The 13,977-nt window shown below is 40.2% G+C and overlaps 1 protein-coding gene across 1 annotated transcript; it reads right to left on the reverse strand.

The window, feature by feature from the left end:
- Window positions 1-5,375: 5,375 nt before the first annotated feature.
- On the reverse strand, window positions 5,376-12,749 carry tmx1 (thioredoxin-related transmembrane protein 1). The gene is made up of 8 exons (XM_080750133.1): window positions 12,556-12,749; window positions 12,012-12,127; window positions 11,707-11,752; window positions 10,378-10,506; window positions 9,797-9,842; window positions 8,490-8,591; window positions 8,317-8,383; window positions 5,376-7,741 (listed from the first exon to the last, which is right to left on the reverse strand). The coding sequence occupies exons 1-8, from the start codon at window positions 12,717-12,719 to the stop codon at window positions 7,494-7,496; spliced, it is 918 nt and encodes a 305-aa protein (XP_080606259.1). The 5' UTR covers window positions 12,720-12,749; the 3' UTR covers window positions 5,376-7,493.
- Between the last annotated feature and the right edge of the window lie 1,228 nt (window positions 12,750-13,977).

Below are 13,977 nucleotides of genomic sequence, written 5' to 3' on the forward strand. Positions count from 1 at the left end.
CTTGACCATAACAATTACGAATGTCCCTTTACCGTTTGCATATTGATAAATGGCACACGAAGACAGATTTCTGCACCTGCAGATTTCAACTGACAATCACCTTTTGCTAGTAACTAAATTTCTGACATTTAAACTGGGTTTCTGTTCCATGTGCTCACATGCTTGCTGAAAACCAAGAGAACCAGATGTGTGTTTCGCATCAGGTGCCACGCTCCACAACAAACCCTTGTATCCATGGCAACTACAGTCCTTGCTAAGTTTGCTTCAGAGCTAATGTCGTCTAAATAAACACTGGGGCTACTTTAAACCACAGAACATCTATCTTTAACACTGACCCAGCCCACAAGACTCACTTAAAACCACTTCACCAGCAGCACTAAGATAAACATAAACAAGTAAAAAATAACTTTTTAACTTCGCTTGGACTGAAATACTTTGGTATCGTTCCTTGATACTTGATAGTTTTAAGACTATATATGAAAATGGATACATTTGCTTGGACCAATAGCAGTATTCAGGCAGTATATATTATTAATTTGTGTGACTTTTCATTGTTATTTTTGAGAGCACTATTATTGCAATATAGTTTCAGTAAGGTCCAGTATTTTAGTTTGGGGCTATTTCTGTTCTGTTTAGGTCTGGTAGGTCTTTATTGTCTGCTAATTCAGCCTTTGCTGTGTTTGTATTTACAACTAATCATTTGTTACGTTCCTTTTTTAGTTTTACAGTGCTGTGTAACTTTGTTGTAGTTACCAAATACTGTTGAGGTGCTTTACAAACCGTTATTATTAGTGTTCCATTTAAAGCCAAAGTTATGTTGTTAGCAGGTTTTATAGGAACAGAGGAAAATTCTTTCAGGAGCAGTAAATGGAAGGAGTTTCCTTTTCACATGAATCAAAAAGCTATGAGTCACACAAACTTGTTAAGAAAAGAAATGTTGACATTTTTCTACTTTGCTCTCCTGGGATCTTGCTCTTGCATTAGTCCTTGTTCTGGACAGACTGGCACATTGCAAGCTCGGCCAGCCCAGTCCAGTCCATTTTCTAGTGTTTATCCTCATGGGAGCACATGTTTCTATTTTAGTAGCACTACGTACAGTGAGAGAAAAGACCCTTGGATCCTGGCAAAGACAAGGGCAGGCCTGTCTCCCTGGCATACCACTTTTAGGTCTCTGGAACAAAAAGTACCTCAGTGAGAGACAGACAACAACCACAATAACAGGCTTTTGTTTTTCATTTTTGATCTAGATATGAGCCAACATGTCATTATCTTGCCCGAAAGGAAATGACATACTCCTTATAGTTGCGGATAAGAGTGGGCAGGGTGGGAATGCTAGGCAGAGGACACGGTTGCTTGTGAAATAGATAAATTACTTGTTTTTCCCTTTCTTTGGTGTGGGTAATTTTGACGCACTTAGGAAACAGTTTCTCAATAGGATGTCATGTTTTTTGAGTGAACTTAAACAGTTGAGTGGACACCAACCTGGACAGATTTCAGAGTTGAGAAAAAAAAGAGGGCATTCTGTCCTGTAACTTTTCAGGTTGATGATGAAATAAATCATCATTACAAGCCTAAACAAGAGGCATCTCAATCTCTTCATCTTCCTTATGGGGTTTAATGGTCTAACCACATGGAGGACATTGAGAGGACATAGGCAGCTTAGAAGAACAAGTGCTGCCTTGTCCGTTCACCACTAGCACCTCGATGGTGTCCAGTAGCCCCAGCGAAAAAGGGAGGGATCGTATAACACTGCCTTGTTTTTCTCCTGAATTTTTGTGGTTTGAGGAAAACCTGCCCCTGGCCACAAGCCCTGGAACTTGAATTTAGAAGAAGAAAAAAATAAAGACTAAAAAATCTGTCTTCCCCTTTTTTGAATTCTTGTGCTGTTGCTCTAAATTAAAGCTTTCGACGGCGAAGCATGAAAGTCCTAGAGTTGGCTCCAACACCATCCATCTACAAAGCCCTCCTTCCCTCTTTTGTATATTACACATTCCATGTCAAACTAATTATATGGAAATACTTGGACTGTAACAAAAAGACCAGTTACTATAGTGGATTGATTTATTATGTGGATGTGATGAATTCTGAAATGGAAAACAGTGCAGAAAAGAGTGGGAAACCAGACCCTGGATGTTTATGTTTGCTCTTGTGGTCTGCTACTTACCACTGAGGTGGAAAAAGTGAGTCAGGTTCACAGGGCAATGAGGGCATCCAACACCTGATTTCAGGAACATCCTGATGTAGATAAAGGCACATCTTCCAAGACAAGGGGGTCAGTCTCTGTGGCAAGTCTGATGAGAAATACATGACTGTTCTTGTTGTGCAGCCCATGTCTAGACGAGACTAAAGAGAGATCATGTTAATTATCGTGGTGTTTATTTATATCTTATGAGCTTTCATTATTTAATACAATTCATAATAACTGTACTCCAGTTTAAACTATATTATGAAATGAGAATGAATACTAATGACCTTGGGATAGTGTTGGTGCACGCACACACACACACACACACACACACACACACACACACACACACACACACACACACACACACACACACAAACCAGTGAACCACCCACCTTCACACACACTGACTAGGACATCCTCATCCAAACTTAATCCACCACGGAAGCGTTTAATGACCAGAGACATTTGAGAAAACGGTACCAATATAGCAGCCCTGCTCTATAAAGCAGCCATGTCACAACAATTACTGTACATTTACTCACTCCTTGACAGTGTGGTGGCTATAAAATAAATAACCAATGTGGAAATTGTGCATTTTGAATAGCACGCTCTGCCAAGACCAGTGCAATCAATCACACATCCTTTGATCAGACCAAACTAGTTTATTTACAATGCCACTTGCTATTACAGCTCAATGACACAGAAAAGCCATACAGCAAGATATATTGGATGCACATTTTCCATACAACCCCTTCTTCTCCCACATAACACAATAACCCATGATTCATTTGTACCATTATGGAGGAATAGCCTATGTATAGATGAACTTATACTGTAGTTCCCGGCAGGAAACATAAGGTATATTATAATGGCTTAGAACATTAGGGTTATTAAATTAATTACATATGATACAACGATGACAATTATCTGCATTTCTCAGAGCAGTGCTACAAATTCCTTTTATGATATACTAAATAAAAGAAAAAATACAATAAACACTAAAATGCTCTACCAAAAAAATAAAATAATACTAAATAAGATTTACACAGCATGAATAAAACAGCCAAATGCAATGAGGATCAAATTGATTAAAGCAAACTGTATAAAAGTGTAGCCATAAAGTGGGTTATCTCAGTTTTAATTAGAAAGTCGGCACTTAACAGGTTATATTTCAAACGCTCTATAAATTAAATTAAGACTGTTACCATGGAAACACATGCAACCTTGATAAGGCCTGGTAAATTGAAAACAAGGGCAATAGAAAAGTAGATGCTGCAGAGTATAGGAACAAGAAACAGAAAACAACAGTAAACCAACAGCAGTGCAGCTGTATTCATTTGCCATTGAATGTCACAGAGCAGGGGTGTCGCACCAAATTCTGGGCCCTGGGTACAAGGATTCACTGCGGGCCCCCCATGAATGTTCTTCATAGGGGGAGGGGGTTTAACCCATTTAGACTGGGAACGCATTATTACGCATTATTTTATGCCTTAACTATTGAAAAATAGCAGATATACAAGCTCACAGTGCGGCACCGAGTGCTGCGATGCGAGCTTGTAGGCCTACAGTAGATATGCTATTTTTTTAAAGTCGTGAAGATTTGTGCAAGTCTTTGAATATTTCATGTGAAGGACCCCCAAAATGACATGTATTTGTCCACGGACCCCCATCTCAAAATATTTAGTTCCAGGGACCCCCCAGGAGCAGAATTTTAGTTACAAATGTTCGCTTAAAAAATACATATATTCAAAGATTTCCACACATTTTCACGACTTTTCAAAAATAGCAGATCTACAAGCTCACAGTGCGTCACTTTTTTCAACAGCTAAATAATTAAGGCCCTTCCACTTTGGGCCCTAGTAACTCAGTCCCACATCCCCCCCTTGTGATGCCTCTGTCACAGAGAAAGTGAAACATCATAGCTTACATGATTTTACAGTATAGGCTGGCACTCCATTGTGAGGATTACAGGTTAACTTTTACACCCTCAGAGTCCAATTAACACTCATGATTTTACAGTATAGGCTGCCACTCCATTGTGAGGATTACAGGTTAACCTTTACACCCTCAGAATTAAATGAACACTCAGGATTTTACAGTGTAGGTTGGCAGTGGCAGTCAATGTTATAGAGGATTCCCTTGGAACCCCTTTCTGCCCTCTCTCCACCCTCGGAGGGCTAAACCGCTAAACAGTGTGCACATGCAATGACAACACTGATTATATACAGTATATCCACTCTTCTTTCCTCTTAATCCTGAGGTGCAAAGACAAAGGTTATCCCCCTGGGAGGATGGAAGTGACTGAGACAGACATCTGAAAAGGAAATTACAAGCCTCAAGAGAGAATAAAGAGATGGGACTGTATGTTGTATCTTTACATTAGCTTATTTTAAATGTCCCTGTCTCTAATTCCTAAGTGTAATGTAAATGCTATGGTTACAATCCTGAGGTAGATTAAGTATGGCATTGGAGTAGGCTTTGAAATGCAGTTATCCACCCATACATTTCTTTATTGCAAATTCTGAAATAGAAAACTGGATGCTATGCAGGTAGATATAATCCGGTGTGGAATGCATGTGCAACACTGCCACCTACTGGGAAAACTACTGGGTGACAAGCTTGAGAAAACATCTTTACAAAAACATTACATGCAAAATATTAGTTAAAATACTATCACACCCACAACCAAACATCTCTATCAACTCTTGGTAACAGACAGCCTTATTTGTGGAATGTACTACCATTTTGGCCTATTAAAACATCTAATACTGGTACTAGTAGTAATAAAGGGGTACCTTTTATAACCAAGTTAACATCCAGATTTGATATGATTGGAGAAAAAAAATTACACTATTTGAGCTAATTCTTGGATAACGTTAAGAGTAAGCTTGTTTAAAATTCTGATGAGGGTTTACAAAGATGGCATTGAGACAAATGGACCAATGTTTGGTTTCAAGAGTTTGAGTCTTTATTGAAAGAAATGTTGTTCACACAGTAAGGAGCACTGCTGGCTCAGGCTTACTTCATATTTTGTTGCATGACCACATCACTCAATGCAAATTACGCATCTGTTGCCATGCAACAACGTATAAAGAAATAAGCCTTTAATGCACCCAAACAAGTTGTGAAAGCTACAAGCCATGGCTAGTTTATAGTTAATAATGTATTTCAACCATCACCAAACTGATTCTATTCTTATGTCTTTAATATACTGTAATAGAAATCATGAACAACATTTTTGCAAGTCTCATCCTAAGCATGATTATAAGTAAAATAAATGTCAAATGAACATTGGTCAAACATTGTACCTTTCTGGCATAAAAAACAAAAACAAAACAAAAAACAGGCTTTTGTCATTCAAGTGAAATGGACGTTCTCAACGGTAGGTGTAAAAGAAAATGAACTACTGATGAGTAATTGAGAAACCAGTGGGTGGGTAAAATGGTGCTCGTTACAAAAAGTTAGAGCCAACATAAGAGGTTGCTGTGGCTTTCTTGCCATTTCTCCACATTTAGTTGATGCCAATTACCTACAGTACAGTGTTTCTTCCAACCTCCACTCCACTGCTGGCCTGGGGGGCTGGGGAACACAACCATGAGCCTCCAACAAGTATACTACAAACACCAGCCTCTTCTTTTCACCCAACAATTTCACAGGGAGAAAATAATGTATCTTCTCCAGTTCCCCTCCCCACTGAACAGGTGCCCAGACCAACCAGTAGGAGTCACTAATGGAGCAATGAGGACATAACCGTTTTCCCACCCACAAACACTTCCAATAGGGTGTTTGTTGGAGTGCCCGGCCTGGCTGGAGGCACCACTGTTGGGAATATAACTCAGTGTTTTACCTCTATGCCAGCCAGATGCCATGGTTACCGTGCTTTCCAACAGTGCATTTATTTAAAGCTAAGCACAGACCCAACTGGAAGCATTGGTTTACAAAATATTTACAGTATGCAAAATGATTCCACCTGTCCTAGGGATAACATTGTTCTGGTCCACTTGCCATTTCGTTTACCAAGCAAGCACAGCAACTTGAGGGCAGTGTTGCCCAATCTCACTACACACTTTATATATTATTTATTTTTTTACGTAGAGCCAGGGTCCCTGAATATGGTTCATTAACTGATGCAATGTAGGCCTTTCTCATGGCACATCTCCAATTTAAAAACCTTTGTTTATTCTGAGAATACAAATGAAACTCCCACTGTGTGATTATCAATTTATCAGGGTGATAAATCCATACAGCTATGGATAGATCACACAGTGGGTACATATTTACAGAGCGCAATATAACATTCACCACGCCTTTTCATTTGGAGTGAAAATTCATTCATCTAATTGACTAATATATTTTTGTAATGACCACATCTATGTAGTAGGGTGTGGTGTGTAACCTTAACACTGTTTAAGAGCAGTCAGTGTTTCTCAATCCAAGTCACCAACTTGGTGTGATTGCTGAGCAATGTGAGCATAGAAGGGTCCCTGCCCCAAAGTGCATGAATCACACACCTCTCATGACACCATGCACACTTCACACAAGATTATAAAAACATAGGGGCTAGATTCTTTGCCACGTATTCCCGTATTAAAATGATGCAGCCATCTCACTGCATATACTGTACATTGAAAGTGCAATCCTGAGCACAACGGTGCCTCACAATAGCAGGATACACTGTAAAGGTGGACTTTGTTTACAAGAAATGACTTCTTTATGTGCAATGTAAAAAACTAAAAACACAAGCATACATTAGACGGCAAATAAAACGCAACAAAATGTTACCCAAATGCAAGCTAAGAATATTTCAACAGAGAGAAACAAAATGACACACACACACACACACACACACACACACACACACACACACAAAAGATGCATAGGATGAACATTAAGTTGCTAAATCCAACTCTACCAAACTTCATACCCCAAATCCCACACTGGCAATTTGTTTTCTAAAAGAAAAAGAAAAAAATATATAAAGGGGAAATCCAAGTGTTGGGAGTGTTTGCTTCTCCAGGGCAGAGCCTGCAGCTCAGCTGGTGAGTGAGAGCGGTCATCCTGAGTCTAATGTGCCCTCGGCGAAAGCAGAGGCAAAGGAGAAGGGAGGAAGGAAGGATGGAAAGAGAGGTAAAGAAGCAAGGCATTGCCAGGGGCCCGAGGGAGGAAGGGTTGGCCTGGGATGGAGGCCTTTGCCAGTTCCCTGCTGTAAACACTGCTGCTGCTGAGGATCAAAGCCTCCTGACTCCATTCTCCGCTTCTCTTCTCAAAGGGGAGTTAAGGGGCCATGATTCCCCCTCACAGGCCTTTAGGTGTCCTCCTCTTCCTCACGGTTGCCCACCACCCTCTTCCTCAGGGCTTCGTCAGGGAAGGCTTGCCCCTTAGGTTCCGGGTGGCCCTCGGGGGAGCCTCTCCTCCTCCTCCGCCAGACCTCATCCGGGTCCCCGTCCTCTTCCTCCTCTTCATCGTCGTCGTCTTCCTCTGCATCTGCATCCGCCTCATGCTCCTCCTCCTGCTGCTGCTGGATTAGCCTAGCTTGATCCGTGGTTTGTTTCTCTGCAGTGATGTGAAAAATACATAACAAATAGTGATGCCAGATTGTTAACAAAATCATTTCATATTAACTAGTCCCCCCAGGAATCCGCGATCGCAGAAATTGCAGATTTCTCAGCTGTGAGAACAGTCGGGAGTGAGTGGCAGCGGCAGAGCGGCCGGTTGCCGGTGGGACGGCGGCGGAGAAAACATATATATATATATATATTTCTAACCAATCTCTAGTTACAATTAATTATAGCCATTTCATGAAGGGGTTTACTTGATTATTAGAACAAAATCAATTTGGTTGATAACTGGTAATTTTAAGTTGTTTTTTAACAGAGGAATATTAACTATCAAGCCACGGAATCAAGAATTGTTCTCTGCGGAATCAGGACTTTTTCTCTGCAGATTCCTGGGGGGACTAATTAATAAGCATTTTTTGCCATGGTTGTATCAACTAATATTTACCTTCACCACATTAACCTAACTTTGCAACAACAGACAGACCACAAGATGGAGGCATTTTCCTCCAGAATGTATATAGAATATAATCAAATCAAATCAAAGCATAGACATTATCATCTGACACTCACTCTGGTAGTAGTCAGGAGAGGAAAATCGCCGTGAGGGGAAGACGTAATCTGCAATGAATACCAGTATCTGAAAAGACAAGAATTACAATTTTCACAATATGTCTTGTCTGTGGATGGAAATCAATACTTTGACTTTAACACAATTATGGCTGAAGTATTATAGAATAACTCACCAATCCCAAGGCTAGGCCAGAGAAGAGTGTGGCTAAACCAAAGATAATGTATGAGCCCCAAACGGGAATCCCCAACTGCTCCGTCATGTAGTTATGACAACGCTGGATGGGAGGAAAACAGATTAAACTAACAGGCAGCAAATACTGGGTCTGTCAAGAAATGGTTAGTAGTAAGGCTAGGGGCACTTGCCCGTCTTGCAAAAAGAAAGTGTACTGGCATGGCTGGGGGACATACACATTACACAAGTGCATGTGTGCATGCATACACATTTGCGTGTGCTTGCTTGTTTACTTTAGAGTAAAAGCGAAGCTCTCATGTCTTTTTGTTTATGCTGAAATTGTAGAACCCAGGGCAGTATACAATGTAGCTACCTGGGCATGATGAAGCATACACATTGTCCACCATCAAAATCACATTTTAGCACATACAACACAGTAATAAACAAATGCAAACTAAATTGATTCTTATAACATGCATACCCTAATACAGTAATTCATTTAGAGGAAATTCAATTGTTGCTTGACAGAAGTATTCCAGCACAACAAAAAATTATGTCTCCATTTACCAGTACAACACATTTGCCAGTCTATTGACAAAGTGTGTGGAAAAACAACATACCAGAACTTGTTTTATTAAATAGTCTGACTCTGAATCACACTAAACTGTTGCATCGCCTGTCAAGTAGAGACTAGCCTGAAACAATAACATGAACTAGGAGTGAACAAGCTCTTCAGAATATCTCTCCACTGAATCAAACTACAAGGCACACAGAAAGACACACACGGCCTGGTCAGGACACAGCCACTAACAGACACATAGAAACCAAAGTTTAAGGGGTGAAATACATCACTGCTCGGTTCGCCATTGCTCACGACAGGTCAGGGTAGTCTATTTGTCCTATAGTCCTTTTAATAACTTCTCTCGCTCACTGATGTTTCTCAGATGGTGCATGCTCGTGTGTGTCAGAGGAGAGAAATTAAGCAAGAGATATACAGAGTGCTCTGAACAGAGCCAAATGGATGTTCAAAAGTATTTATGAACACATATATTTTAGATTGTGTAACTAGTGAACAAAAGAAGGACAGCTTCCCAGTGCCTGAAAACACTCCAAAATGGGAAAGAACATTGTCTGCTAGTTTTAAGTCAATCGGTCGGACAGTAGCAAAGTTATGCTCAGGACAGCCAGCCAGCCAGCCAGCCACACAGGTTTCTGCAATTTATAGATAGATAACAATCTAGACAAATCAATGTTGCCTGTCAATGCTTTGGCTTTTATTGCAGGCAAACCTAACACGTCCTCACTTACCCGAATAAACATGGAGAGCTTGAACAAAGCAGACATTGAATTCATTCTGGAAAGAAAGAGGAAATCGTAGGATGCCATGTAAAACTTTTTTTTTGCAGAGTAATATAGAGCTGTATTTTCATCCATGCCTTATCCCTCATCCCTAAACTCTTTTGCCATTTTTTACTATTTTGAAAAACATTTTGAAATACTTCAAATAGCCAATCTACATCGACATATTGTGAGCTTGTAGATCAGCTATTTGAAATATTTAAAAATGTTTTATAGTAATAGAAGAGTTTAGGGATAATGGGTAAGGCGTGGACAAAAATAGAGCCCATAGTCTCTGTAGTACAAAATAGGCAGCTGAGACAGTGGCAATACCATATAAGTTGTGAGAATTTCTTCAGATCTCAAAACCAAATACAACACAGTAAGAAACTATTGTTTGTAGTTTGGGCAATCATATTTTTTCTCAGTTGCGGGGATGTTACTGACTTTCACCAATCAACAAAAAAATTCATCCAATGTCAAATTAAATAATAAATTAGTTTCTACAGTCACACACATTGCATCCAATTGCTGTCAAGTTGGGAACTCACAAAAAGGAAGATGGCCCGAACCAAGAGGAAATGGGCTCAACTGCCTGCCATTTCTGCTCGTCAATGAAGCTAAGAAAGTCATCTTTAGTGCGTGCCCCTTGGTACTTCCGGAACACTCCATCTTTACAACTAAAATACACAGAGAAACACAGTGAGAGAAAGAAATAGAATGATAGAAGAGAACACCTACAAAAAAATAGAATAGAACAAATGACACATCATTTTGAATTATATCCATGTGAATTTACTTCAACAAAATGTTAGTCTGACAGCAATCTACAACTAAGCTTGATGGGGATATGTACTTATGTCAGTCAGATGAGAAGGAAACTGGGGCTGAATGATATTGAAAAAAGTTGTGATTTGTTGTCATTATGTTGTTATATGTTAACTTGTGACTAACCACTTGAACCGATAGCATGTCTATTCTGGGGAACATTCTCTGGAAATTGTCGATATACAAGCTCAAAATTTGGTGTAGACAGAAAATATTAGTCGGGAAACAGCAGTCCGTCGACTCTGGCGTTTTGAGCTTGTAGTGGCAAAGACATTTGGTGTAAACGGAAAATAGCGATCTGAGTAGCGTTATAACTCAAGTGCGTTTCTCTAAGACTACTAGAGGGTTTAAGTGGTTAAAAAACAACAACCAACAAAAACGGTAACATAATTGTGGGCTCGCCTTAAAGGCGAGCACACTTTAGATATTGTCATTATTTATCTATCACATTGACTTGTTATAGCGCCACCAGCAGGTCAACTTTTGCATAACACATTTTTGGAACAAAATGCCTCAAATCATGCATGCAGCGTCCAATTGCGTCAGTAACATCAAAGAGAGCACTGGCTGCGATCTTGACATTTTGTACTTTTATAGCCATTGTTTTTTGGCTTGAAGCGAGCCCACAATTGTTTCGAAGGAAAAATATTTTCTAGTTTCCCTTGATACTATAAATGCAGCTTTAAACTTTGTAAATTGTAAATAATGTATCCCTGTAACATTAAGGTGATTAATAGAGGAAAATAAAACATTTTCACATCACAGGTTTACATGATGTGTAAAGAAAAAGTGTGTGAAATTCTCTGTTGTACTAGTTTAGCCTACACAACATAGCACGGATGAATTCAGTTAAGACTGTAAACCAGCAAACCAGACTAAATTATGTTGGACTAGACTTTTTCTCATTTCAATATTCTTAGCCGAACATAAGTGATGTGCCCAATTTGTTTTTCTGTGCAATGTCGCACTACGTTGCAATGTCAGTGACGAAAATATATCGTTCAAACCCAGGGGGAAGTGAAATAATAACCACAATATACCAGAGAACTTACTGGTAAATGGTAGGAAGTGAAGTGATGATGAATCGACCGCTCAAACCTTACAGGGGGAGGAGAGGTGCAATGTTACAGTGCAGGAAGCAACATTTGACTCTTACAAAACCGAGGAATTTCATATTAACAGGCAGGCTATGTTGTTCTGATTATAGTAGCTACAAAAGCATTGGCTGATGTTAGTGTTTCAATGTAGTGTACTGAGGGTTAGGTCCTAGATCGTGAATCCACTTCTAGCCCTTGGTTGGGGAATGCAAGAATCAAATTACAGCCAAGAAAAGAGAAGTAAATAACTCAGGTCATACCAGGTTGTTCTGTGACATCCACTTTGGCTATGTTGACCCCCATGTCGTCCCCCCAGTCCGCAAAGTCATTCCACACAGGCTGGAGTTGCTGGCATGCAGGGCACCAGGGGGCAAAGCTGGGGAATGATTTATGAGGAACCAAATATAACATTAACTGTCACAGTTTAACAATCCAGATAAAACTGAATGATCTTAACCAAATGCCTGCAGCAATATGGGTTGACAACGAAGCAAGTGGGCAACACTTTGCTGTCAACTGTCAACATTACTGGGCATTGCTATCACAGTCACTGCTATCTAGTTAGCTTCTAGTCAACTAGTTGACATGGAGCTTAGATTTACTCTACAAGATAACTGGTCAAGACAATCAAAGATAAGACTCAAATAACGTCTCTCAGACTGGAAGCCTACAGAGACAAATAGGGGAAATCACATCAGAGTAACATCAGAGTAACGGCTAGCTTTTTAGCCAATCCTGCTACACAGCTAGCAAGGTAACCACCTTAGCTTATCGTGTAGCACCAATCGTTAGCATGGAACTCACAATTCAATCATCCACTCTCCTGACAAGATCTCCTCCCAGTTCCCGTCGGTGATGTCTCTCAGACTGTCCCGTTTAGCCGAGACTTTCTGCGACGTCAGACATATTGCTATGATAAAATAGCACAGCAGTGTGTGGCGTTTAGTCTTCCACGTTAAGGAATACATTGGTTCGTGAGGGCTAGCCAACAAGCACGCCATGTTTGTAACAGAAAGTAACAGTCAGCCGTCTTCCGGTTAGTGTCCTGAGTCTCCCCGGAGTCCCCGCCCCTCACACTCACACATTACGTGAGTACGTTTAAAGTTCAAGGGTTTTTAATTTATTGTTGCTTTTTTGAGTACATGTAAAAACATGCGTTTTGTCTTCTGACCAGAGGGATTGAAACAAGCACCGATATTGTATTCAGCCTCTCCTAGTAAGTACATTTTAATACCTCTGCTTGTGCAGTCTGCTTCTTGTGCTGAGTTAACCTAGCAGTAGGTGCCACTGTTGCTTCAGAAATAGCTTCCATAATTTGAACAACGACAGAGACCCTAGTCACCCTACGTCGTTGGGTCTCTCTCTCTCTCTCTCTCTCTCTCTCTCTCTCTCTCTCTCTCTCTCTCTCTTATTGAAGCTTTATTGGCATGATAAAATATTTCTTACATTGCCAAAGCATACATATAACATAAAACAAATCATAACATTGGACACAAGTGAACTATAAACATCCTAACAACAATACATAATAATGAAAACAAGTAAATAACAAACAGAGATAAAAAGATAACAGTAATATAATTTTTTATCCAGATGTACTTGGTTCTTCTGTCCACTGGCTGTCCACAGTCTCTCTCTCTCTCTCTCTCTCTCTCTCTCTCTCTCTCTCTCTCTCTCTCTCTCTCTCTCTCTCTCTCTCTCTCTCTCTGTCTGTCTATATTTTGACACTTGCTTTGGCAATGTAATTAAAAGTATGTTTTCTCATGCCAAAATGCTCCTTTGAATTGGAAATTGTGTGTGTGTGTGTGTGTGTGTGTGTGTGTGTGTGTGTGTGTGTGTGTGTGTGTGTGTGTGTGTGTGTGTGTGTGTGTGTGAGTGTGAGACAGAGACAGAGACAGAGACAGAGAGAGATACGGTAGTCCACCTTTCTCCTCTATGTAGTTAGAGTTATTGTTATATTGTTTGGAACCAGAATGGCATCCCTTTATCAGCACCCCATATTCTAAAAATACCCTCGAAATGGCATTCCTTTGTGTCCCTGACTCCCTGTGATTGTCTTAGCCACCATCTCTGCTCCACACCATGACTTTAACACCCATCTGTGGTTCTCCCTATAATTTTCTGCTTTTTTGAGCATGTATCAGAGTCGTCCTAGCAGCTGTAGACAATAAGTATTATCTGTCCCTTCCTTGGCCAAAGTGGTATTCCCCTATGGATGAGTGGTAG

This window comes from Nannobrachium achirus (genome assembly GCF_963921795.1).
Source record: "Nannobrachium achirus genome assembly, chromosome: 20".
Lineage (NCBI taxonomy): Eukaryota > Metazoa > Chordata > Actinopteri > Myctophiformes > Myctophidae > Nannobrachium > Nannobrachium achirus.

Bases quoted from the DNA above. Each gene is read 5' to 3' on its own strand.
- tmx1 (XM_080750133.1), bottom strand. From the start codon at position 12,719: ATGTATTCCTTAACGTGGAAGACTAAACGCCACACACTGCTGTGCTAT. The intron at 11,753-12,011 runs GTATGACCTGAG...TCCCCCTGTAAG, and splicing joins GGATGTCACAGAACAACCTG to GTTTGAGCGGTCGATTCATC. The intron at 8,384-8,489 runs GTGAGTTATTCT...TTGTCTTTTCAG, and splicing joins CTGGCCTAGCCTTGGGATTG to ATACTGGTATTCATTGCAGA.